Below are 27,601 nucleotides of genomic sequence, written 5' to 3' on the forward strand. Positions count from 1 at the left end.
TGACCCCCACAAGCGTCACAGGACTCTTCCGAAGGTAACCAGTACCAGATAAAACATTTTTAAATGTATGAATGGAAGTATTAAGGTAGTTTTGTGCCTACCCACAAAAAGGGGTTAAATGTGTAAAAAAAACTTAACATTCTGAGTTTGTTTTTATTATCTCCTAGATTTAGGACAGACACTTCAAAACCTTGTTTCATTATTTTTGACTGTACTTTTTGCCATTTATGAATGTGTTATTCAATGCGTTTCTATGGGCTTTAGTAGTAAAGGACAAAATCTATATTTTATCAAATATTTTTTTATAAATATATTTTATTCCTAAAGGGGTCCTAAAACTCGAAATCAAATAGCTAAATGATCCATAGTATGACCATCTTAAAACAATTCCATGTCAGTTCAGCACCCACCACCCAAATGTCTTAGACTCTAAAGAATTAAACATTTTAAAAAATGTATACAAAAACCCTCCAGCCTATACCATAGGCGTACATTTACAAAACATTGTCCAGATCTCTGAAAGAGAGACAACTGGGGTTCTTGACCCAAAAATGTACAAGAAGAACACAACAAAAACCTCTCCTCTTTCTGTCCAGTGATCAACATGGATGTCCCTATCAAGATAAAATAAAATCAGACAAGATAATACTTAATTGATCCCCAAAAAGGAACAATTTGATCAAGTGTCTTATTTTACCTTATCTAAACTTCTATTGTAGCATCATCATCCCTCTTTAAAGTCCACAAATAAACTTTTTGACAATCCTTTTGTATTTCTATGTACAATCAAATATCCACACTGCGGAGACAAGCCTTGGAATGGTTAGAGGAAGACTGTGGAATGTTAGGTAGGAATTCTGTGTCTCTGGGAATGTCTGTGGGAATGGGAGATCCAGCATTCTGCCATCATTAAAAGTAACTCATTCTCATTCCAGCTAGTTATGCAGGCTTTCATTTCCAGGATTTCCAGTTGGTCTTTCTTCTTATTTGTTATCTGCGACGCGTTGTAGCTGGGAACACGCTGACGTCGTATTTGGAGCGTTAATTAAACCTCACCGCCATTACAGGAATAGTTCATTCCCCAAACTGAATCTACGAATTCAAAATATGAAAGTGTATGAAAAAGGTTGATTTAGGGGTGAACTATCCCTTTAAGTATGGCACTGCAAGTGCTTTTACAGAGCCACCAATAGTCCTACAAACAGAAAGCTGCTATAAACCAGAATGAGAGCAGTCGAGGAGCCTTGAGAGAGGAAAAGGAAGTGCTTGAAGTTCCTATAGCAACCAAAGAACCAGAAACCAGAGACAGAGATGGAGAGAGAGCTGCAGGGTCTTTGGAGTGATAGATGAACATTTCATAATGATTTTCAACCAAAGCATCAATCCAGGATGGCCATGCATGTAGACAGTCCATAACTCAGCCATAACAGTTGGAAAGAAGGATATTTCCAAGCAGAAACTTGAAGTGCTTTCTACAGAAACCTATAAGCTGAGTTCTTAACATTTCATTCCATCATCATAGTAGTCATCATCATAGCATTGCATTTGATTTCATAGCACTGAGCCCCTTTACTGCCTGTCTTTTATTAAAAGCGGTTTCCTCTCCTGCGATAGAGTTAGTCTGCACTGTTCCACTGGGCCCGTCCATCCTTCATGCCACTCTGTGCCCCATCAGGCATATACACTGAAGATGGGTCTAGATGTGTTTACCCCAGAGACTGACAGCTTCTTTCTCTCTCTTTCTCTCTTTATGCATCAGACGGCGTCAATCGCTCTTTGTCAGAAGGTGGGGCATCCTCTTTCTTCTTCCCGAAGAAACCACACTAGAGAGAAGTAACACATTAGTGTGTGTGCAAAATTATAAGTAATTTAGGTCAAAAGAGTCCATATTAACAAAGGAAATGGAAGGAATAACAGTATAGATAGATAACAAAAACTGTACCATAGAGGCTCAGAGTAAGTTAGAGGAAAAACTCAAAGAAATGGAGGAACTTATTCAAGAAAGATCCCGTGTAATATAGTATCAAAATAAAGCAAACAGGATGGAATATTATTAAAATTATTTTTCGATCTTCAACATAGAAATGTTACCAAAACGAATGTACTGTGACTTGTTACAAATAATGGAGTCACTCATGATTCACCAAACTATATTTTGAAAGAGGAAGTAAAGTACTTTAAGCATAGGTTTGTATTTCAGTCTCCTCCATCTCCACTAACCGAAGTTAATTGTATGGATTTCTTTCCTATTAATAATGTAAAATTAATGTGAAGGCCAAATTACAAAGGAGGAACTTCTTGATACAATTAAAGCCTTTAAGTCCGGGAAAACTCCAGGGCTGGATGGCATACCAGTGGAGGTATACCAAACTCTTTTTGATATACTCAGAGGACTGTTATTAGCATGTTCTAACCATTCCTATATAAATGGTAGATTATCGGACACTCAACAAGAATGTCTGATATCATTATTACTGAAACAGGATCCAAGTGGTATATATAAAGATCCAGTCCATTTAAAAAAATTGGAGGCCTCGTACACTTCCATGTTGTGATGCAGAAATTCTAGCTAAATGCATTGCGCATAGAATGAAAAAGGTATTGTTGTATATTATTCATCCTAATCAGACAGGTTTTTTACATGGACGATACACTGGAGATAATATAAGACAAGTACTGGAAACAATAGAACACTATGAAATATCTGGGAAACCAGGTCTGGTATTCATAGCTGACTTTGAAAAGGCTTTTGATAAAGTACGACTGGAGTTTATATATAAATGCCTAGAATATTTCAATTTTGGAAAATCTCTTATAAAATGGGTTAAAATCATGTATAGTAACCCTAGGTGTAAAATAGTAAATAATGGCAACATCTCAGAAAGTTTTAAACTGTCAAGAGGAGTAAAACAAGGTTGTCCGCTATCGGCATATCTATTTATTATTGCCATCGAAATGTTAGCTGTTAAAATTAGATCCAACAATAACATTAAGGGATTCGAAATCCATGGCTTAAAAACAAAGGGTCTGAATACTTATGTAAATAAGGTATTTCTGTTTTAAATTTTTGATAATTTGCAAAACTTTCTTAAACCTGTTTTCACTTTGTCATTATGGGGTATTTTGTGTACATTGCTGAGGATTTTTTTATTTAATCCATTTTAGAATAAGGTTGTAGCGTAACAAAATGTGGAAAAAGTCAAAGGGTCTGAATACTTTCCAGAGGCACTGTATATACTGTGAACAGTTTCTCTGTGCTCCCCCCATGCTGTCTTACCTTCCAGAGCAGGAAGACCAGCAGGCCGAGCAGCAAAAGTCCTAACAAGATGGCCACCAGGATGATCCACCATGGCAGTCCTCCGTACTGAGCCACACGACGCTCCGGGAACACCGTCACTCTCACCTGAGAAAGACAACATCAATCAAGCATCAATAGAAAGTAAAAGAAAGTGAAATATGTTTTATGTTGAAATGTGAAACTGATAAAGTACCTGTGTCTCAGCGTTCCTCAGGACCATGTTTTTAGCTGTGCCGTCCACTCTGAGAGAGGCTTTCACTATCACATCCAGATAGTTCAGCTTAGAGTAGTCCTGTTGGGAATCACATAGGGACGTGAGTGTGGACAGGGGATTGAGGTGCAGTCAAATATCAAAGAGGTGTGTGTGTAGAGGTGTGTGTGTAGAGGTGTGTGTGTGCGCACGCGCGCGTATGCGTATATGTCTTACCTCCAGGAATGTGCTGTTCCAGAGGCGAGATCTGAGCAGGATGACTGCATTACTGTCCAGGCCCTGTAGGGAGCAGTGAATCTCCACACACTTTGCCCCATCCTCACACGACTGTAACACACACACACACACACACCATATTACAGGGTAGCTCGTACACAACTAACAACATTGATCAACTGGGAGAGAAGGAGAGTTGTGTTACCAGAGTAGTGTATTTCCTTTTGTCAGTCAGCAGTGCAATGGTTCCCTCAGGTTTGTCTGTCTCCCCTACAGCTCGCCTCCTCCTGCTACTCCTACTCTCCTGAACACAGTGTAACAGAACTTAGATGTATGGTAATTTGGAACAAACCTCCCATTGGTAAGCACCGTACAACAGAGTTTGGGACTGTTAGTGTAGTGTGTTAGAGTTTGACTGTGTATGAACACCTGGGACTGTTAATGTGTTAGAGTTTGACTGTGTGTTAGAGTTTGACCCCCCAGTGCATGCTAACCTCTTTGACAGTGAGTGGGTTGATCTCTCTCTCTGGAGAGCATTTGATCTGTTCCAGACCTTGGGAGTCCATCTTCACCAGGTACAGGATCCACTTCCCCTCCACAGTTTCTTTCGGCCAATTGATGATCAGGGAGGCGGTGCCATAGGTCTTCAGGGGCTTCCCTAGGTTGATCACCTATCAATGAAATATGAATAATCCTGTTTGGTTTATGTATGTTTTTTTTTTTATTGTGTTTAAGAAAAAAAATATATATATAATCCTTACCCTGAACTCATACTCGATCGGGCTGCCGATGTCTCCCTCAGACTTCATGTCGCTCTCACCTTTGACCTCTCCAGTGAAGTAGACCTGGGAGGGCTTGGCCACTCTGGGGAAACAGGTACACTGTGAGCACAAACACACACAACATCTTACTGAAGTTTAGATGCTGGGAGGTCTCACGTGTAAAAGCACATTAAAGTGAGCAGCTGGCAAATAATATTTTTTTACCCTGTGAGGGACAGCTGCAGCTCGATCACCACTTTGGCCTTGGCCTTGACTCTGCCCACCTTCTGCTGGTCACTTGTCCTGAAAGGTCAGAGATCAAATCAGCACTGTTGGTCAAATCCATATCTATTTCATTATAGACATGACAGAGGAGTGTGTACTCTACTCACGTCTCCAGCTTCAGGTCTATCTCCAACTCTGTGGTGTTCAGAGAGATGCCTGCTGTACTCAGGATGATGTAGAACGTCACCTAAACATACAGAGTGATATGTTAGCGCACACACACACTCAGATGCTTTAGCTAGCGATCATGATTAGCTGATGGTGTCTTTCACCTCTGAGTCTCGCTTGAAGGGGTTCCCCAGCTCACAGTCTGCCTGAGAGCCATTCTTATTGGCCACACAGGACACCTGCCTGTCCTGCAATCAACAACAACAGCCAATCACAATTCAGTACCAATCTAAAAGATGGAAGAGGGAAAGGAGAGAGAGAACGGTAACTCATTGCGTTGGGTGCAGAGCAGGAGGCGGAGTGAGAGAGAGAGAGAGAGAGAACGGTAACTCACTGCGTTGGGTGCAGAGCAGGAGGCGGAGTGAGAGAGAGAGAGAGAGAGAACGGTAACTCACTGCGTTGGGTGCAGAGCAGGAGGCGGAGTGAGAGAGAGAGAGAGAGAGAGGTAACTCACTGCGTTGGGTGCAGAGCGGGAGGCAGAGTGAGAGAGAGAGAGAGAGAACGGTAACTCACTGCGTTGGGTGCAGAGCAGGAGGCGGAGTGAGAGAGAGAGAGAGAGAGAGGTAACTCACTGCGTTGGGTGCAGAGCGGGAGGCAGAGTGAGAGAGAGAGATGTAACTCACTGCGCTGGGTGCAGAGCGGGAGGTGGAGTGAGAGAGAGAGAGAGAGGTAACTCACTGCGTTGGGTGCAGAGCAGGAGGCGGAGTGAGAGAGAGAGAGAGAGAGAGAGAGAGAGAGAGAACGGTAACTCACTGCGTTGGGTGCAGAGCAGGAGGCGGAGTGAGAGAGAGAGAGAGAGAGGTAACTCACTGCGTTGGGTGCAGAGCGGGAGGTGGAGTGAGAGAGAGAGAGAGAGGTAACTCACTGCGTTGGGTGCAGAGCGGGAGGCGGAGTGAGAGAGAGAGAGAGAGAGAACGGTAACTCACTGCGTTGGGTGCAGAGCGGGAGGTGGAGTGAGAGAGAGAGAGAGAGGTAACTCACTGCGTTGGGTGCAGAGCGGGAGGCGGAGTGAGAGAGAGAGAGAGAGAGAGGTAACTCACTGCGTTGGGTGCAGAGCGGGAGGCGGAGTGAGAGAGAGAGAGAGAGAGAGAGAGTGGTAACTCACTGCGTTGGGTGCAGAGCGGGAGGCGGAGTGAGAGAGAGAGATGTAGCTCACTGTGTTGGGTGCAGAGCGGGAGGCGGAGTGAACGAGAGTGAGAGAGAGTGAGAGAGAGAGAGAGAGAGAGAGAGAGAGAGAGAGAGAGGTAACTCACTGCCTTGGGTGCAGAGTAGGAGGCGGAGTAAGAGAGAGAGGAGGGGAAGGAGGCAACCAATGCTGCCTCATGAGCATCGTCTCCATTCTTATTGGTCACTGTGATCTCTAGGGCGATGTCCTTCTGGTCGCTAAGGGAGACCACTGGCACTCCATTCTCCCTGCAAGGACACCAGCAGACTATGTCAGCATTGATTACATTCACCCAGGTGATGGTTGGTGACAGGTTCATGTGTTCTACTCACATAGGTAGTAGTTGGAAGACGTCCTTGTTGGGTTCTCTGTAGCAGAAGCGGTGCTGAAGCTGTAAATTACTCTGACACAAATTATCACTGCCACATCCTTCCTTCAGGAAACTCACCTACACACACAGGGAACAACATGCCAATCACACAAACTCACCTACACACACAGGAAACAACATGCCAATCACACAAACTCATACTAATACAGAGGGAACAGGCTTTGAGCAGGCAACAGTTGTATATCTCTGTCACATACAGTAGGTGACCCAAAGTTGCCTAATAGGAGACTGTGTTACGGTTGTTATTGGATACCTCAGCACTGGCCGTGATAGGCTGGTTGGAGTCGAGGATGGGCGTGAGCCCTGGGAGCGCTCTTCTCTTCCTTTTGGAGTTCTGTATCTCCACGGCAACCTCAATGGGGATTCCCCTAAGCTTGTCCTTAATGTTCTCCTGTTGATGACAGACACAGAGAGTACAGATCAGATATACATGGTAACAGTGTAGGAAAAAGTACTCAATTGTCATACTTGAGTAAAAGTAAAGATACCTTAATAGAAAATGACGCAAGTAAAAGTGAAAGTCACCCAGTAAAATACTACTTGAGTAAAAGTCTAAAAGTATTTGGTTTTAAATATACTTAAGTATCAAAAGTAAATGGAATTGCTAAAATGTACTAAAGTATCAAAAATGTAAGTTAAAGTATAAATAATTTCTCGTTTTTTTTTTATTCACGGATAGCAGGGGAACAGTCCAACACTCAGACATAATTTATAAACTAAGCATTTGTGTTTAGTGAGTCTGCCAGATCAGAGGTAATAGGGATGACCAGGGATTTTCTCTGTTTAGTGAGACCGCCAGATCAGAGGCAGTAGGGATGACCAGGGATGTTCTCTTGATAAGTGTATGAATTAGACCATTTTCCTGTCAAAATGTAACGAGTACTTTTGGGTGTCAGGGAAAATGTAAGGAGTAAAAAGTACAATATTTTCTTTAGGAATGTAGTGAAGTAAAAGTAAAAGTTGGCAAAAATATAAATAGTAAAGTGAAGTACAGATACCCCCCATCCCAAAAAACTACTTAGGTAGTACTTTAAAGTAATTTTACTTAAGTACTTTACACCACTGCATGGTAATGACATACTACTACTGACAAAGGCTAGAGGAGACTTTTCCACATTTCACCTACAAGGCTTTTGAAAGACTGTCTGTTAACAGTCACTAGTTTTGAGAGTTGTGATGCAGTACCTGTAGAGTGAGTTTGGCAGTGATACACTCCTTCTTGCCCTGTGCACTGAGGGTGAGAACACCAGTGGACTCGTAGTCATGGTCCTCGCTGGAACGCGTGGAGAAGGTCACTCTGGGGGGAAGACCCTTCTTCCTACGCTCCGCATCCGCTTCAAAGGAGTACGCCACCGCTGTGGAGGGGAGAGAGAAAGAGACAGAGCGAGAGAGAGAGAGAGAAGGAGAGACAGAGAGACAGAGAGATAGAGGGAGAGAGAGCAAAAGAGAGAGAGGGGGAAGTGAGAAGAGAGAAAGGTAGAGAAAGAGAGGGACAGTTACTATTGCATACTGATCTAAAGCATTAAAAGCCCATTGAATTATTTATTTTGAAATCATAACACAAAAGGTGTTGTCTTACTCAGTTTGGGGTTGTAGGATTTAGGGTTGGCTGTGTAGGAGAAACAGGCCTCTACCTCCAAGCTGGGAACACAAAGTCATGAGTATTTAGGAATATGGTTTAAATGGTTTATACTTTTCCATATGCAGATGAACAGCACACAGACAGCAAACTTACCAAATGTTGTTGCCACAGTTCTTCTTAGTTGGATCAATCTCCTTTGGCATTGTCTTGACAACCTTCTGGATGTTGATGACTGGCCGAGCTCTGGAGTAACATCACAGAGTCACAGTGTCAAATGTTTAAAGGTCAAGAAAGTGGCCCAAAAGAAACTATAACGAATGGAATGTATTTAAAACGAAACATTGTGGGGTAGATGACTAATTGCCATGGTTACCGGTAGACAAACACAGAGTCGGAGAGGGATCCTACGGCCAGGTCAGGGTAGGAGTTCCTGTCCAGGTCCATGTTACCAGCTAGAGAATAACCAAACAACTTCGTATTCGATGGCACCCCTGACAACACCTGTGCCGGTTTGATGTTGATGCCCTGAGCTGAGCCGTGGTAGATAAACACCTTCCCTGACCCACTGTCATCATATGGTGCTCCCACAGCGATGTCTGACAGAGAGAGAGTCAGGATTACACACTGTCTACACACACACACAGGCAGACATATGTACACACACACACACACAGGCAGACATATGTACACACACACAGGCAGACATATGTACACACACACACACAGGCAGACATATGTACACACACACACAGGCAGACATATGTACTCACACACACAGGCAGACATATGTACACACACACAGGCAGACATATGTACACACACACACACAGGCAGACATATGTACACACACACACACAGGCAGACATATGTACACACACACAGGCAGACATATGTACACACACACAGGCAGACATATGTACACACACACACACAGGCAGACATATGTACACACACACACAGGCAGACATATGTACACACACACACACAGGCAGACATATGTACACACACACACAGGCAGACATATGTACACACACACAGGCAGACATATGTACACACACACAGGCAGACATATGTACACACACACACACACACACACAGGCAGACATATGTACACACACACACAGGCAGACATATGTACACACACACACAGGCAGACATATGTACACACACACACAGGCAGACATATGTACACACACACACAGGCAGACATATGTACACACACACACAGGCAGACATATGTACACACACACACACAGACAGACATATGTACACACACACACACAGGCAGACATATGTACACACACACACAGGCAGACATATGTACACACACACACACACACACAGGCAGACATATGTACACACACACAGGCAGACATATGTACACACACACACACACACACAGGCAGACATATGTACACACACACAGGCAGACATATGTACACACACACACAGGCAGACATATGTACACACACACACACAGGCAGACATATGTACACACACACACAGGCAGACATATGTACACACACACATAGCTGCATTTTTAGGATTTCCACATATGAGGAACAAGTTTAACAGGGTCTGAAAAAAGGGCCTTTTAGAAACACATTTCATGCAGTTCTACTTCATATACATGATTGAAGACATTAGCAAACGGCCAAATGCAGGCTACTGTGCAACTCGCTTTTCAGGTAGGATGCAATTTATAATATATTTTTTTATCATTATTATTATTGTATATCATTGTTGTTATTGTAGGCCTATTCATTAATCTAAACCAGTTATTTAAATATTTAAAACGTGTTTTGTTTCATTCTGTTGAGACATTTTTGTTGGCTAAATGATGTTCGATCTGAGTTTTCAATTGCATGCTCCTTATTTAGTTTAAGATATGTCAGTAGGCCTTTTATAAAATAAACATCATTAGCCTATTTCTGTCATTTGGGTATGGTATGCTCTAGCCTTTCTTGTTAATACAGTTTAGAAGCTTTGTTGAAGGTTTGGTGTGGATATTAGCCTGTTATACTGATCATTTTGCCAAAATTATTTCAATTTATCAGGGGGTGCTGCACCACCCCCAGCAACCCTACCTCCCACCCCTATCCATACCCCCTCACCCTGATAACCGTCCAGGTTGAGATCTCCCAGGTTTTCTACAGCCAGTCCGAACATGGAGTCCTGAGGTCCGTCTATCCTGGTGGGCGTGAGCTTACTCCAGACTCCGCCCTTGTTAATATAGGCGTAAATAGCTCCGCCCACCTTTCCATCCTTCTCAAAGAACTGAGGGGCTCCCACCACGATATCCTGCCACCTAGAGCAAGAGAGAGAGAGAGAGAGAGAGAGAGAGGGAGATGACTCAGAGAAACGGAGAAAGATATCGTCTCAACAAGGAACTAATTGTCTCATCTCAAAGATCATCTGAGAGGCTCAAGCCATAATATCCCTCACTGTGTAGAGAGATAAGCCATGATATATCTCACTGTGGAGAGAGAGAAGCCATGACACCCTCCACCGTGGAGAGAGAGAAGCCATGATATATCTCACTGTGGAGAGAGAGAAGCCATGATACCCTCCAATGTTGAGAGAGAGAAGCCATAATATACCTCACTATGGAGAGAGAGAAGCCATTATATATCTCACTGTGGAGAGAGAGAAGCCATGACACCCTCCACCGTGGAGAGAAAGAAGCCATGATATCCCTCACTGGAGAGAGAGAAGCCATGATACTCTCCACTGTGGAGAGAGAGAAGCCATGATACTCTCCACTGTGGAGAGAGAGAAACCATGATACCCTCCACTGTGGAGAGAGAGAAGCCATGATACTCTCCACTGTGGAGAGAGAGAAACTGACCATGATATTCTGTCTTTGATGGATAGATGGATAGATGGAAGTGTAGTGTATAGATTTGCCTTATTGATGAAGGGAGAAAAATTTGAGAAGAGAGAAATTTGATTTCCATTGGCGGCCATGTTTTTTCACGGGACCTCCTATGTGCAACTGTTTTATGGGTGTAATAGTAAAGACCATAGGCAGCTCACGTTTCAAGTTTGGGGAAGCTTACAATTTCTTCTACCATTTCCACCAATCTGAGTGACAGTGATGATTATTTTTATATGCGCATTTTCGTGGAACAGTTTAATTTCAATATTAACCTCTACGGGCTAGGGGGCAGTATTGAGAATTTTGGAAAAAATATGTGCCCATTTTTAACTGCCTCCTACACCAACTCAGAAGCTAGAATATGCATATTATTGTTCAGGTTTGGATAGAAAACACCCTAAAGTTTCTAAAACTGTTTGAATGGTGTCTGTGAGTATAACATAACTCCTATGGCAGGCAAAAACCTGAGAAGGTTTCATGCAGGAAGTACCCTGTCTGACAAGGTGTTGTTGTTCTTGCTTCTGTTTATTGAAGAGTCAGGATCTTAGCTGTAACGTGACAATTCCTAGGGCTCCAATAGGCTCTCAGAACCCGGGAAAAACCTGAACGATGACGAGGCAGCCTCAGGCTGAAACACAGAATCCCCTTTTCCAAGTGGCCCATCAGAGGACAATGGAATTAGGCGCGTGCCCGATTCGAACCCGTGCAGTATTTTCCTTCGGCTGTTTAGCTAATTGCAGATTCCCGGTCGAATATTATCGCTTTTTTACGAGAATAATGGCATAAAATTGATTTTAAACAGCGGTTGACATGCTTCGAAGTACGGTAATGGAATATTTAGACATTTTTTGTCACATTCTGCGCCATGCGCACGACCGTGATTTACCATTCTGATAGTGTCCAGAACGCACGAAAAAAACGTCGCTGATGGAACATAACGATGGATTATTTGGGACCAAACCTACATTTGTTATTGAAGTAGAAGTCCTGGGAGTGCATTCTGACGAAGAACAGGAAAGGTAAGACCATTTTTCTTATAGGAAATGTGATTTTGGTGAAGGCTAAACTGGGTGGGTGTCTAAATAGCTAGCCCGTGATGGCTGGGCTATGTACTTAGAATATTGCAAAATGTGCTTCATCCGAAAAGCTATTTTAAAATCGGACATATCGAGTGCATAGAGGAGTAATGTATCTATAATTCTTAAAATAATTGTTATGCTTTTTGTGAACGTTTATCGTGAGTAATTTAGTAAATTGTTAGTAAATTCCCCGGAAGTTTGCGGGGGGTATGCTTTTTCTGAACGTCACATGCTAATGTAAAAAGCTGGTTTTTGATATAAATATGAACTTGATTGAACAGACATGCATGTATTGTATAACATAATGTCCTAGGTGTGTCATCTGATGAAGATCATAAAAGGTTAGTGCTGCATTTAGCTGTGGTTTGGGTTTTTGTGACATTATATGCTAGCTTGAAAAATGGGTGTCTGATTATTTCTGGCTGGGTACTCTGCTGAATCTAATGTTTTGCTTTCGTTGTAAAGCCTTTTTGAAATCGGACAGTGTGGTTAGATTAACGAGAGTCTTGTCTTTAAATAGCTGTAAAATAGTCATATGTTTGAGAAATTGAAGTAATAGCATTTCAAACGTTTTAAAAATCGCACCACAGGATTCAATTGGCTGTTACGTAGGTGGGACGAATTCGTCCCGCCGGTCCCATAGAGGATAAAGTTTTTTTTTCTCAAACTCATTGTCATGTGGTTAATCATAAAAATCTGAAGTAAAATGATAAAGAGTCGAAAAGTAAAAATTAAGCTAAGGCCGAAAGCACCAGAGTCTGCCATATGGACACATTGATACATGGTGGTTCATTGACAGCTCAAGAAATGAGCGCATAAAATTCAGAGATAGCCTACAGTATAGGCCAATGCAGCAGTAGGCCTATCAATCCTCTTAGAGTCTATTGACACACCGGTGCGTCAATCTAAGTAACATAATAAAAAAATCCCCATCAAAATCCGTCAGTTTAAGCTAGAGATATCTGTTTTGTTTTGCTTTGACTGCATCTCAATTCACTGCATCCACCTATATGGGTCTACAGGCAATACGCAAACAGTGAGTTTTGCCAACCGAAGTCCCGCCCATGTGTCTACCTCACATATTTTCCAGTATCCCTTGTGGTGTAAACCCAGAAGAGATGAACATTCTGCTACTTCGCTTCCTACTACTTACAAGCTTCAGTTTTTGAGCTTTTTTCTAGAGTTGATACTCGCAATTATGTCTATGTCTCTGTCCCGTTTTCAGGAGCGTCTGTGCAAACTAGTGAGACATACAACAGCCTTTATAACCCTTCGATGTGGTTGTATATCACCATCCTGTGCATGGTACCATGGATGGTGTCTATTCCTATGTTTCCCGTTTCTCAGGTACATGATGATGTACTTTCACAGGACCATCGATCAGTACTGTGTCCGCTCCGTCGGCTCTCAAGTGAGACAGAGCCCTGGTGATTTTTTATTGTTCACACATTAGGGTGGTGTGTAATTTACTGTGTTTTTTGTTTTGTTGCATGTTTTTATGTTTTATGTTTTTAAGTACAAAAGGAAGCCCAGCCGCGAGCTGCCCAGTGACACGAGCATACAAGACAAGCTAAATGACTTCTATCCGCGCTTCGAGGCAAGCAACCCTGAAGCATGCATGAGAGCACCAGCTGTTCCGAACGACTGTGTGATCGTTTCTCCGTAGCCGATGTAAGTAAGACATTTAAACAGGTTAACATTCACAAGGCCGCAGGGCCAGATGGATTACCAGGACGTATACTCCGAGCATGCGCTGACCTAGGGCTGTTGCGGTGACCGTATTACCGCCATACCAGCCAAATCAGAAATCAGACATTGCCAAATGGGCACTATCCTACGTTTCCTCACCGAGAATGAAAACAGTAAATGACTGTAATTAATATATGCATTAACAGAAATTCATGTAACCAAATGATGGGGGAATTAACGGTACATTTACTAGGCGTACTGGTGACATATGTCATGGGGAATTTATAAGAAATAAACAATCAAAGGGAAAATAATTCGCATAATGAAACAATGAATGCTCAAGAATTGGCGGGAGACCGCTGAGTGCATTCTGGAGAGAGACTCGCCATATCGTTGCCACACACCCTTCTCCTCCTCGTAGCAAATGTTTTGATTATACTCAAGACACATTATCCAACACAGATTTCAGATGATTTTCACTGACAGCCGCAACTCAATCGGCTAAATATATTGCCATTCACAATGCCCAAATAGCAGGATTCCCAAATAAGCATTGCCTTACACAAACAATCCACAGCTATTTTTAAAAACAAGCTAATGAGCCTCTGTGGCTAAGTCATGCTCTCTGGTGAAGTATTTTGAATGTTTTTACTTAGGCCGTAGTAATTATATAAATCAATTTATTTAAGGGGGAAAAAGATCATTAACCTAACAGTGCACTGTGTACCCTGCCAACTTTCCTTTTAAATTCGCAAGAGTCTGAAACCAAAGATCTGTATATAATAACAAGATGCTCATGTTTCCGCCCTAACAATGGGAGTTGTTGTCCCAAAGGCGGGAAGGCAGGCGCCAAACTTAGGTCTGCATATTATGCCCACAGAAACGCATTGGGCTTATTCTGGACAGATTTTGGCAAGAGTGAGCCCTCTCACTTCACCTCTTCCTCTCTGCTGAAACTCTCTCACCGGAGAAAGCATCCTAGTGAGCAAAACAGCGCCCCTCTGTCTTACTATATGTAGCCCATGTATCTGAATCTGTCTGGTTAGAAAAAGTATGACATGCCATACTCTTCTACACATACTGAGACAGAGGGGCTCTGTTTCCCTCGCTCAGATGCTTTATCTGAGATTGAAGCTTCTTTCTGTCGGCGAGAGTCTCGGTCAAATAAATGATCAATATTCAATATGTTATTTGGACAGGCAAGGAGGTACAGTAGGGCGGACCAGGCCCCCTAAGCCTCGGCCCTGGAAATAGTATCATGGTCTTGTCTTCTCATACCCGTCTCCAGTGAGATCCACCACAGCGAGGTCGTAGCCGAACGATGAGGCTAACCCCTCCCCTTCCAGGATGTACTCTGGTGACAGCATGGAGGACTCATCAGACTCCTTCTTTAGCAACACCACCTCTCCGCTGTGATGGGCTCTCGGAGCCCCTGCAACCACTGTCAGCTGACCCTTCTTAGTGATGGCCTTCCCAGAGTCCAGAGAAAAGCCTGATAGGAGAGAGATAATTCACCAATCAATCAATCCGTCAGTCAATGTATGTCCACATAAATACAGACATGTTTCAGGTGAGATGGTGCTTTACTAAATGTTTGATGCACTGCACGGTCACAGATATGGATGGAACACTGGCTGAGTTTACACAGGCAGCCCGATTCTGATCTTTTTCCCACTAGTTTGTCTTTCACATCAGAACTTTTCACATCAGCTCTTTTTCAGAGCTGATCTGATTGGTCAAAAGATGAATTTATGAAGAAAAGATCAGAATTGGGCTGCCTGTGTAAACGCAGACAGTGACTGACTGTAGCTGTAGATGTAGATGGACAAGCAATAAAAGATAACGTTCAAAATAATGTTGTGCTGACCATGCATGACACAACAAGAAGGGACCAAACCAAACAGAAACCCTAACAAACAGTACCTGGACTTGGCATCACACCAACCCATTCCCAATACGACTGATGACACCAATATGTTGCATTCGGATCGACCAAAGCTAGGCGCTGTACAGATTCAATGATTTCTCCGTCCTATAGATCTATTCAAGCCCAGTTGGTTGGAAGTGGATGTGAGTTATAGCTCTGATCATCTGCACCACATCTAGCTCAGGTCGATGCTCATGACGAGCACAGTGTTCCACTGTGCATGATGATGACTAGGGCAGGGAGTGATATTATTAGCTCTGGAGAGCATGATGTAATCACGCAGGTAGTCTTACAATTCTAAGTAGCTATTGGCTGTCACATCAGTCTCCATAGCAACATGGGGAGGAAGTGACTTGTACACAAACGGTTCACGCTGGAGCTGGACACACTGGACATGAAGAGCACACATCGAGGAAGGAGAGGAGGGAGCGAGAGAGGGATGAGGGATGAAAGAAAGCAGGGGTACCTACCCAGGTAGCTGTTACTGGGCACAGGGACCAGGTCTGGGTTTAACTGGTTCTCATCGCCCACCTCATAGGGCCCGTCTTTATACGAACGCATCTCCAACAGAGTGCTGTTCTTATGCTCTACTCTCACCATACCTGGAGGGAGGGAGGGAGGGAGGGAGGGAGGGAGGGAGGGAGGGAGGGAGGGAGGGAGGGAGGGAGGGAGGGAGGGAGGGAGGGAGGGAGGGAGGGAAAAGGAGAAGAATAAATGAGAGGAGGATGAGGGATAGGAAAGTGAAGAAAGGGGGATGAGATGAGAAGATGAGGACAAAAATCTCAGCACAAGCGTATAATTAATGGGAAAACGTTTGATAAATAAATAACACATAATAAATAAATAACACGTAATAAATAAATAACACGTAATAAATAACACGTAATAAATAACACGTAATAAATAACACGTAATAAATAAATAACACGTGATAAATAACACGTGATAAATAACACGTAATAAATAAATAACACGTAATAAATAACACGTAATAAATAACACGTAATAAATAAATAACACGTAATAAATAACACGTAATAAATAAATAACACGTAATAAATAAATAACACGTAATAAATAACACGTGATAAATACAATATATGAATCATGAGCTGAAAATAAAAATAAAAAAGTAAGTACATGTTGATGTGACCCGAATCAAAATTCTACATTTTATCATTGTCGTTTTGCTTCCAGCAGAGGTCACTGTGGTTAATACATTTTATCATTGTCGTTTTGCTTCCAGCAGAGGTCACTGTGGTTAATACATTTTATCATTGTCGTTTTGCTTCCAGCAGAGGTCACTGTGGTTAATACATTTTATCATTGTCGTTTTGCTTCCAGCAGAGGTCACTGTGGTTAATACATTTGAGCATGATTGAGAGAGGAAGGGCCCATGCGGACTATGCTAATCTGCCTAACTCTAACCTCTGACCTCTGACCCCTCACCCTAACCCTACCTCTAACACCTGACCCAGACATAACCCTGACCTTATCCCCTAACCTTTCCCTGACCCCTAACCCTACCTCTACTTGAAGGTAACAGTGCTCACTGTTTGCCCTAGTGGCCGGTTTCCACATCATCTCCCAACGTCCTCAGACATGGACGGACGTCCAATACTGACTTGTATCAAGAGTGACATGCCTGTGAATACTGCACTGTTGGGTAGGGCTTGCAAGTTAAGCATTTCACTTTACTTGTGCATGTGACAAATGCAACTTGAAACCCTGAAAGCTATCTGATCTTGTCTAGGGTTTTGAATCCAGGAATACACAGTCACACTCCACACCCCTACCTTTCCAGTCATATGCTCCAGGAGCTCCAAACACTAGGTATTCATAGTCCCTAGTGAAGGTGGCAGACAGACCCTGTTGGCATGAGCCAAACCTCTCATGCCCGCGTGCCCGCCCCTCACAGAACCTCCAGTTCCCTCCGTCCTCATCAGACCGGGCATTGATTGTCAGGTCCTGGCTCAGCACGTAACACCTTCCTGTGATGTCACGAGACTCCTGGGGCGTGTTCACAAACAGACGCAGCTGGTAGCGGTGGGCACACGTCTGGAGAGAGAGAGGAGAGGGATTGGTTAATGGAGCTGTCAGTCAAGTCAATGGCCAATCAGTTTGAAAGTGCGCACACACTTACCACAATCTTTCCTCCTGGTCCCTGGCTGTTCACTGTTACACCCATCCACTGGTTCTCCTTGCTCTCAGTATTCAGGTTCTCTACACACACAAAATCATCATAAAATCTTAATCAAATGATTCTGCCAACAGACGATTTCCTTGGAAGGATCTGTGTAGACAGATGAAGACAGAAAGAAGTGTGTGTTCATGTGTTCAGAGGTGAGCTCACCATTGTTGTCAAACTCCACGCGGTTACAGCTGGAGGAAGTGGTGTCACAGTTGTAGAGTCCTCCTGTGACCTTTGACTTCTGACCTTTCAGAGCTTTGGCCCTCGGAGCACCAACCAGCAACCTGTAACAAACACCACAACGCCATGTTTGGATACAGGAAACAAACACGCACACATGAGACACACAGACACACACACAAACAGAAGTTTGGCCCACATAGCACCAACCAGCAATATTACAACATGGCTGACACAGACACACATCTAAAATAGTGCTCCATGTCCTTGTCTGACCTCCAGTTTACACACACACACACACACACACACACACACACACACACACACACAGGGTTTATTTTTTGGAACCACAGACTAGAGGACATAGCTGCGGGATGTAGGGGTGCTGAGGTTGCTGAGGGTGCTGCACCCCCTGACAAATCTGAATAAATGTTTTTATAGTAATAAACATATTTTTTATCTTATTATTTTTCTTATTTTTTTTTTACAAAAGGTAGTGCGAAGGGGTTTTTACTAGTCCTGTATTAAAAGACTGATATAGCCGTCTGTAGCGAGGGCAAAACATTTTTTGTCCGAAAATGTTATTTTTTTACAAAAGTAGTGCACTGGGCCTTTACTAGTCCTGTATTATCTGACCGCTATAGCCATATGTAGCTCAGGGTACATTGATAGGGTGGAGAGACATTTATCTTGTCAGAATATCCATAGTCTTTGATCCAGCTTAACTTGAAGAGGACAGTAGGCCTACCTACTTACAAAAAGTGTGTTTACATGTTTTATTTGTTATTATCACCAGATAGGTGAAGTGAGATGTGTCGTTCTGATGAAGATGTAAGATATTAGGTAATGTCGTCAAACTTCTGAAGCTTCTATGTTTATCAGTTGCTCATTCAACATATTTGCTGCTACTTTACTCAAACTGTTTTAACAGTTTCCCTTCCTAACTGTTTTACATTCCCTGAGATCAACAAGAAATATTTACACGGCAAAATATTCCCAGATTTTCATAAAAAGGTCTCTCGTTTCTGCATCACCAAATTTTGTGTAAGGCAAAAAGAGTTGGGTAGGTGCACTGTGGGTCTGGAGGGCATTGAGCATTGCTCTGCCACTTCTCACAATGGTGCTCCTTTAGTAAAGTTCACATACTGATTCATTAGTGTTAGTATAGTATAACGTTCACATACTGATTCATTAGTGTTAGTATAGTATAACGTTCACATACTGATTCATTAGTGTTAGTATAGTATAAAGTTGCTGTTACACCACATAATTTTTTATATTTTTTGGGACATTTCGCTGAATAGTCTAAAAGAAAATCTAATGTGGCCAAAACTCAACTCAACAGTTTACGTAACTAGGCAGGGTGTGTGTCTGTGTGTGAGTATGTCTGTGCTTGGGTGATTACCTGAGCCCAGGTAATCAAATGACTGCTTTTTTTTTCACTGATCTCAGAACAACGAGGATCCTTCGTGTTGCCCCCTGCCATACATACATGTACACGCCACAGGAGGTTGGTGCCCTTAATTGGGGAGGACTGGCTCGTGGTAATGGCTGGAGCGGAATGAGTGGAATGGTATCAAATACATCAAACACATTGTTTCCAGGTGTTTTATGCCATTCCATTCGCTCTGTTCCAGCCAGTATTATGTCCTCCCCTCAGCAGCCTCCACTGACACACGCACGTGAACATACATTAACAGGAAGTCAGGAGAATAGGTGGAAAGAAGAGGTATCGCCTAAGTCATACCCCTACTGTAGTCTATGATCAGAAAACCCTCCTTAAAACCGAAAACAGGAGATGACAAAATATCTGATCCTGAATCAGTGCAGAGCAGAAACTGGTACCTTCTCCTTAGACTACAGAGGTCTAGTAAGATTAAAGAGACAGTCAACAGGAACCACCAAAACCGTACATCATGGTGATATTGTATAACTATATACAGTACATAACTAGAATGCAATTACCCAGTTACACATTAACTGCAGTAAAAGTATATGAAACAATATTTTATTTGTACATGGTCTCAACTGTTCATTTACCCATTACCCAGTAGCCTGCCACTGGTCATTAAAACACAGGGAGTGTGAGAGAGGGAAACAGGGAGTGTGAGAGATGGAGACAGGGAGTGTGAGAGGGAAACAGGGAGTGTCAGAGGGAGACAGGGAGTGAGAGAGGGAGTGAGAGAGGGAGACAGGGTGTGAGAGATGGAGACAGGGAGTGTGAGAGATGGAGACAGGGAGTGTGAGAGAGGGAGACAGGGAGTGAGAGGGAGACAGAGAGTGAGAGAGGGAGACAGGGAGTGAGAGAGGGAGACAGGGAATGTGAGAGGGAGACAGGGAGTGTGAGAGGGAGACAGGGAGTGTATTCTACTGATAAACAGCTCACTGCCTTTATGCACCACCACAGCTTGTTATTAAGCAACATTGGATAAACATCAACATAACTGTCAGCACATTTCAGTTCCAAATGGATTCCAGAACACTTTACAGAACCCTCATGAAATCCTGAACTATGAAATCATGAACTATGAAATCCTGAACTATGAAATCCTGAACTATGCCTTCTTAGTGCCAAGTTCTCTACGCTCCAACCCTATGGTCTGTTGTCAGGACTGATATGAACCCAGGGTTATATTCATTACTGTACACAGTAGCAGAACAATGTGCAGAAAATAATAAAATAAGTGTTTGTTATTGGACAAGTTCAGGTAGTCCCTCAATGTTTCAGTTCATTTTCTTCCATTTGGTACCTAGTTTAAACAACACAGGTCTGTCTATGGGAGACTGACAGACTGTGTGTGTGTTTGGTGCCCAGTTGTAAAGGTTATTTATGTCCTTAGCATTCCTTCAGACATCCCTCTTCCACTCCTTTGATGTTGGCTAACCAGGATCAGCCTGCAGAAGAGAAAGAGGGGCAGAGGCAGGGAGAGGTGTGGTTGGGGTAGAAGATGTGTATTTCTCATAGTAAACGTATAGAGACATTCACCTTGCGCCATGACTCTGAACTAACCTTTGAACTCTAACTCTACTGCTAAAACATATCTACAGTATCTAGGATCTGAGAGATCAAAGAGTGCTGGACATAGGAACCTCACAGCTCTACACACTAGACCTCTGTCTGTAGAACATGGTGGAATAGATTCTCTCTCTCTCACACACACACACACACACACACACACACACACACACACACACACACACACACACAATCTCTCAGTCTCTTTGTCATACGCTTTCACTCACCTACCCTCTCTCTCCCTCTCTCTCTCTCTCTCTCATTCTTTCAGTAACTCTCTCTCATTCTTCCAGTAACTCTCTCGTTCTTTCAATAACTCTCTCTCATTCTTTCAGTAACTCTCTCTAGTTCTTTCAGTAACTCTCATTCTTTCAGTAACTCTCTCGTTCTTTCAGTAACTCTCTCTCATTCTTTCAGTAACTCTCTCTCATTCTTTCAGTAACTCTCTCTAGTTCTTTCAGTAACTCTCTCTAGTTATTTCAGTAACTCTCATTCTTTCAGTAACTCTCTCTAGTTCTTTCAGTAACTCTCTCTAGTTCTTTCAGTAACTCTCTCTAGTTCTTTCAGTAACTCTCATTATTTCAGTAACTCTCTCTCTCTCATACATAGAGCAGAGCCAACTCTCTGCAGTTCTGACCGACTTTGGAACGTAACATATACACATGCGCTCCAGATCCCTCACACGTCAGCATGTACCTGAGACACACACACCTTGCAAGCCAGTTCCTCCCTTGCCTGCAGGTATCTAAAACACACTTACGCAAACACACACCTGTAGGGCATGGGATTGTAAATGAATCAGGTTGGCGGATCTTGGCATGCCTGTAGGGAGTGGCACAGGTGTATGATTCACGTTTCACACACACCCTGGATGCAGGAAACACTTTCAGGGAACACACACCTTAACTGACTTGCCTAGTTACAGTGTTTAACAATCACTTTAGCACTAATTTCAGAACCTTGTGGTCATTTTTCAAAACTCCAGACACAAACACAAAACGGTCATCACTTGTAACACAGGCTGTCCAATGTTCAAAACATTGCATTTTGTATTCATATCTTTAAAAAACCTTGCACTTGCAGAATCATTGGTTCAAAAAACTAATTTATCATGAAATACCATAGGAACATTCATTTAGATCACCCACACACAAGATACCGATAGTTTCACTGTGTAGTTGTTCGTACAATCATTAAATATTGGAGTACAAAATATGTGATACATGTTTCATTATGCTACTACACGTAAATACATCACTGTAAAAGGACTAGTAGAGAGAATACTACAGACACAGTGGAATCATTTAACAAAATATGACATTTATTGATGAAATACAATAAAATCACAATATAGGTTTCTTTGAATCAAAGCTAAAATGATTAGCTACAAAAAAAGAAAAAACGTTAAAGGTCAACTGCAGTGTTCCTCACCTGGCTTACTGTAAAAAGCAAAACAAAGGTTTGATTACTGTACTTCTATATTTCCATCAACCCTGTCTTGTGGATTTGGCCATGGGTTCTCATCCACATCACAATGGATGTTTTCATAAGCCAAACATCTGGGGAATAATCTTCGGGCATGGTGAATCCAGGCTGACACTGGTCTGCCGTGATGTCATTGCATGCGTCATCCATGGCCTGGAGAAGGGTGGCTTGTTCGTGAGGGCGCCTATCATATACCTTCCACCTCCATGTGGAGAAAAATTCCTCAATCGGGTTAAGGAAAGGAGAGTATGGGGGTAAGTACCGGGTGGTAAATTGTGGATGGGCCTGAAACCATGCTTGCACCATTTGAGCATGGTGGAACCTGACATTATCCCACACAATGACATAGGTCATGCCATCAGCTCTACAGACCTGACTTAGCTCATCAAGGAAGGTTACATTCGAACAGCGAATCATGTGCCTGCCTGCAACTCAATATATAGAGTATATAGAGTAGAGAGCTTTAGATGTTGTTCCACCAAACATTAGAACAGGCAAGATGAGTAATCTAAGCAACTTTGACCGTGGTATGATTGTTGATGCCACACATGGTGATTCCAGCATCTCAGAAACAGCTGCCCTCCTGGGATTTTTACGCACTACAGTCTCTAGAGTTTACAGAGAATGGTGCGATAAACAGAAACACATTCAGTGAGCGGCATTTCTGTGGGCAAAAACACCTTGTTAATGAGAGAGGTCAGAGGAGAATGTCCAGACTCGTTCAAGCTAACAGAAAGGCCACAAATGCTCAAATAACAGCTGTTTAAAACAGTGGTGTGCACAAAGGCATCTCTTAACGTACAACACCGTGAATAATTCAGGCTGTTGTGGAGTCAAAGGGGGGTCCTACCCAGTACTAGATATGTGTACCTAATAAAGTGTACAGTAATGTCAAATCTGAAAACATGGTTTGGAAAAGTGTTACATGGGACCATAGAAACAGTGTCTGATAAAGAATGATGATGAAATATTACATCCATAGATAATGTAGTCCAATTGGTTCATTTTCCACGGTAATTGGTTACCCTGAAACTTTCATGATCTAAACACGGAATATTGTTTGTCAGTTTCCATAAAACTATGCATTAAGAGTAATGCAACAGTTACTATCATTTTGAGCAGTTGTATCAATTGATAGTTAGATCATTGTAATGAAATGAATAGACAGTCATCTCAGATGTAATGTGTGAGTTGCATTTTGAAATGGTAATACTTTGATGTTAAGTTGTGTCATTTTGAACAGGTGATTTTAGTTCAATGAACAAATGATCTTAGCTTTATGTGTATTGTATCCAAGCAATTGGAAAAAAGTGTTAGAGTTTTGAAACATTTGCATTTTGATCATTGGTTGTGAGTTTTGTGTCTAGAATTTTGAAAAATGACATCAATGTTTCCGGAATTAGTGCCAAAGTGACTGTAAAAAACTGTAAATAAAGGTTAAATAAATCCAATATTTAAAAATGCACATCCCTAGCGGGACAAACAGTAATTTCTGTAATACTGATCTACTGAGGCAGGCAGCTAAGAAGTGTAGCCTCTGGAAATACTATAGGGCAGCAGGTAGCCTAGCGGTTAGAGCATTGGACCAGGAAACGAAAGGTGTGTGTGTGTGTGTGTGTGTGTGTGTGTGTGTGTGTGTGTGTGTGTGTGTGTGTGTGTGTGTGTGTGTGTGTGTGTGTGTGTGTGTGTCAGCTGTGGGGCAGAGAGTTTGGCAGCCAATCATGACCCATATGGAGATCTATAGCCTCCTAAGACCCAGCAACAACAACAACAAAAAAGGTTTTGGGGTGAAGAAAAGAAACATGTCGCTGTAGTGGCCATTGGGACTCGGTTGGTAGTAAATGTGATAAATTTAACATTAGCGTAAATGGGGACAGTAGGTAAAAAACATAGTTGGCGGCCTCCCGAGTGGTGCCATTCTGTAATGCTCCTCATTACAGAAAGTTATAGACCTGACTTATAACATTTCAGGCCAGAACTAAGAATGCTCCTCATTACAGAAAGTTATAGACCTGAATTCCAGGCCTAGTTAAAAGGGGAGAATTTATTCTAAAGGCAAATTCATTCCAATGACGCTTTGTCCATAACAGTATAGTCATGGATAACATTATAGAATGGGTCTGCGGAGCAGACAGCTGATCCTAAGTGAATAGTTAACAGCTTAGTCATTCCTACTGTGCTAACTGTGAAGGAGCAGGGTTCAATTAGGCACAAGATTAATGTTACCACTACTTTTATTTCTCGCTCACACACACACACACACACGCGCACACGCACACGCACACTTTTACTGGGCCAAAATAAGTGTTCTTTCACATCAATTAGACTGTCTGGAAAAAATATAAAGCCTTAGCTCGAAACAGGTTTTTGACAATAATGTACTGTATGTGTATGGTTTAAACATAACACCACTGTGACCCTGACTGATACAAATGACACAGTCCCTGCTGCTGGTGCTGCTGCCACCCCCATGGCCAACGTGGTCTCAGGGCAATTCGTATTATTCTGTATGTAAATCTGTGACTCTCATTCAGTATGATATATTACATTACGTTATGTTACATTATGAATGGAATTGCGGTCGTACAATATCATACAAATTATTGGACGTATAGTTTCGTGCATCTTACCCAGTCGTAAAATAGCATATGAATTGGATGACATAACTTATGATACATCTTGGTGGACGTATAGTATTGTACATCTTTCACTGAGACCGGGTTGCTTGTTGCGCTGTACCAACAAAGGAGAATTACGGGGAGAATTTACGTTGGCGGTTAGGGGAACTTACATAGCAGGTTAGCTAGGTGAATTGGGTTAAGTTTAGAATAAGGATTAGGGGTTGGGTTATCTAAAATACTACAGCTGTCCCCAGCCATCCTCCCCGACCAACCTGTCTAATTTAATTTCTGTCTAAAGTAATTAGATCATTAGTAAGTACTGTATCATATGTCTTGGAGGTGCTCAGAAATACTTAAAGCATGTTTTGTATGGCTCTGAGGCCAGGCTGCCTTAGCCTACCTTATGTGACCCAAATGACAACGGCAAGCTCTGTATCTACAGGTTCACTTTACTCTACTTTGAGGAGTGAAGAAACACAGCATATGGTGCGCATGAAGGGACAAAAATAATAATATGATGTTGAGTACCTCCATAAATAAAGTACCCTGATCTGTGGCTAAGTGAAACTCCCAAAGGGACATTTCTATCCGGAGCTAGTAGAATTAAGCAAGCGGCCCAAGCGTTTGTTTTATATGGTCAAAATACCACTGCTAAGGGCTGTTCTTAAGCACGATGCAACGTTTGTGATATCACCATTATCACAAACCCCCGAGGTGCCTTATTGCTATTATAAACTGGTTACCAACGTAATTAGAGCAGATTTTGTCAAACCCGTGGTATACGGTCTGATATACCATGGCTGTCAGCCAATCAGCATTCAGGGCTCGAACCACCCAGTTTATAAATCTCTGTAGAGCAGAGGAATATGTCATTTTGGAATCAGGTAACTTTTTAGGTGTAAAGGTAGACTTCACCAAATGACATTGCCATGATGTTGGCTCCCGAGTGGCGCTGCAGTCTAAGGCACTGCATCTCAGTGCTAGAGGCATTACTACATGCCCTGGTTCGATTCCAGGCTGTATCACAACCGGCTGTGATTGGGAGTCCCATAGTGCAGCGCACAATTGGCCCAGCGTGGTCTGGGTTAGGGTTTGGCAGAGGTAGGCAGTCATTATAAATAACAATTTGTTCTTAACTGACTTGCCTAGTTAAGTAAAAAAAAAAAAGAGCAGTAGCCCAGGACATATTATGATGAGTGAGATGCAAGACTTCGATCTCACACAGTCACACATAGTATGTGCACGGGTTCGCTTCACGCTGTTCACAGCGTGGTAGCCAGGGCACCAATCTGAGGGCGAATGAAATGCACACTTCTTATAGCGAGGTGCTGCCTAGCGGACTAGAACACCTGGAAAAGAAAAGGAGAGCCGCACACTCTAGGAGCTCAGCGCAATAATTTAATAATCTAATAACCAACTTTTCGACAGACAAGCTGTCTTCATCAGGGCACCAAAACAGCAGACAAGTTGAGCCTCCCACTTCAAAGCCCTTAGTTGTTGTGGAAATTGACCCACTATTCTGTTTACTTTCTGCATCTACGTCATACCTTTAAGTCATGAACTGCAGTAAGATTGGAGGGGCTCACAGACAGGCACGAACCTGCAAAGGGCAGTGAAAACCCACCAATAATGAACCGGTAAGAAAAACATGCCAGTCTGAAATTTCAACTACATTTAGACAACTAAATTAGAGTGAACTCATTAAAATATTTCCTGACTAAAGGTAAGAATGAGGTTGAGACAAGAAACTTTTGCAAAGAACCTGCAACCCTGTGAAGTAGGCTACAGTAGCAGTAACCTGTTAAACGTTTGGTTCCACAGCTGGAATGGAAAACAAAGGAAAACAAATCAAAATATATTTTTGACATTTATTTTAAAAGTACGGAGACTTACATTATCTTATCCACCGGATCTAACTGCCGGTGCATAGCGAGAGAGAAGCCGAAAAGGCTCCCGGGCTCTCCGTTCTTTATCAGGACGTTTTCTGCGTCCAGGTTGAAAGATGATATTTGCGTCCATTCCAGGAGAAAGAGAAGCGATAGAGATGAGAGGAATTGTATCCATCTATCCCCCATGGCAGCAAGGAGAGTTTATTTCTGTGTGATTGAAAATAAACACCGTTATGTCTCCCGGTAACTCCACCGGTTTATCTGTGGTATAACTCACGCTCCAGTTAAGTGATGTCTGAATGTAGCATGCTTGCTCACTCTGGGTTTTGGGTAGGATGTTGCCCCCTGGAAGCTTGTGCCGCGCCCCTCCTACCTCCCCACTATCCCTCTACCTCTCTGTCCCTCCTCTGTTCTCTTAGCTCAGGTGTTGTCAGTGCTTAATTTGTCAATCGGGAGGTGACCTAGGGGGCACAGAAGTACCAGAACACAATCGCTAATTCTTTTCGCCTTTATAATAGAGCATTGTATGCATATCATCACATTTTGTAGTGGCATAGAGTAGAGCAGAA

At 42.6% G+C, this 27,601-nt stretch overlaps 1 protein-coding gene and 1 long non-coding RNA gene across 2 annotated transcripts; both read right to left on the bottom strand.

Annotated features, from left to right (window-relative positions):
- Positions 1-305: 305 nt before the first annotated feature.
- LOC115157371 (integrin alpha-6) lies at positions 306-27,369 on the bottom strand. The gene is made up of 24 exons (XM_029705567.1): positions 27,037-27,369; positions 18,004-18,125; positions 17,794-17,873; positions 17,447-17,708; positions 16,121-16,252; positions 15,002-15,215; positions 10,192-10,385; positions 8,451-8,673; positions 8,231-8,320; positions 8,075-8,136; positions 7,681-7,850; positions 6,749-6,886; positions 6,437-6,552; positions 6,193-6,352; positions 5,044-5,127; positions 4,879-4,958; positions 4,712-4,789; positions 4,487-4,589; positions 4,220-4,396; positions 3,931-4,029; positions 3,726-3,836; positions 3,492-3,590; positions 3,278-3,403; positions 306-1,823 (listed from the first exon to the last, which is right to left on the bottom strand). The coding sequence occupies exons 1-24, from the start codon at positions 27,216-27,218 to the stop codon at positions 1,749-1,751; spliced, it is 3,177 nt and encodes a 1,058-aa protein (XP_029561427.1). The 5' UTR covers positions 27,219-27,369; the 3' UTR covers positions 306-1,748.
- LOC115157373 (uncharacterized) lies at positions 24,303-25,153 on the bottom strand. The gene is made up of 2 exons (XR_003868436.1): positions 24,535-25,153; positions 24,303-24,474 (listed from the first exon to the last, which is right to left on the bottom strand). It is a non-coding gene; the product is annotated as an uncharacterized LOC115157373 (long non-coding RNA).
- Positions 27,370-27,601: the final 232 nt, after the last annotated feature.

The sequence above is a fragment of the Salmo trutta genome, chromosome 21, assembly GCF_901001165.1.
Source record: "Salmo trutta chromosome 21, fSalTru1.1, whole genome shotgun sequence".
In the NCBI taxonomy this organism is placed as follows: domain Eukaryota; kingdom Metazoa; phylum Chordata; class Actinopteri; order Salmoniformes; family Salmonidae; genus Salmo; species Salmo trutta.

Bases quoted from the DNA above. Each gene is read 5' to 3' on its own strand.
- LOC115157371 (XM_029705567.1), bottom strand. From the start codon at position 27,218: ATGGGGGATAGATGGATACAATTCCTCTCATCTCTATCGCTTCTCTTT. The intron at 8,674-10,191 runs GTGAGGGGGTAT...TCTCTCTGTCAG, and splicing joins CAACCTGGACGGTTATCAGG to ACATCGCTGTGGGAGCACCA. The intron at 4,590-4,711 runs GTAAAAAAATAT...CTGTTTCCCCAG, and splicing joins CTGCAGCTGTCCCTCACAGG to AGTGGCCAAGCCCTCCCAGG.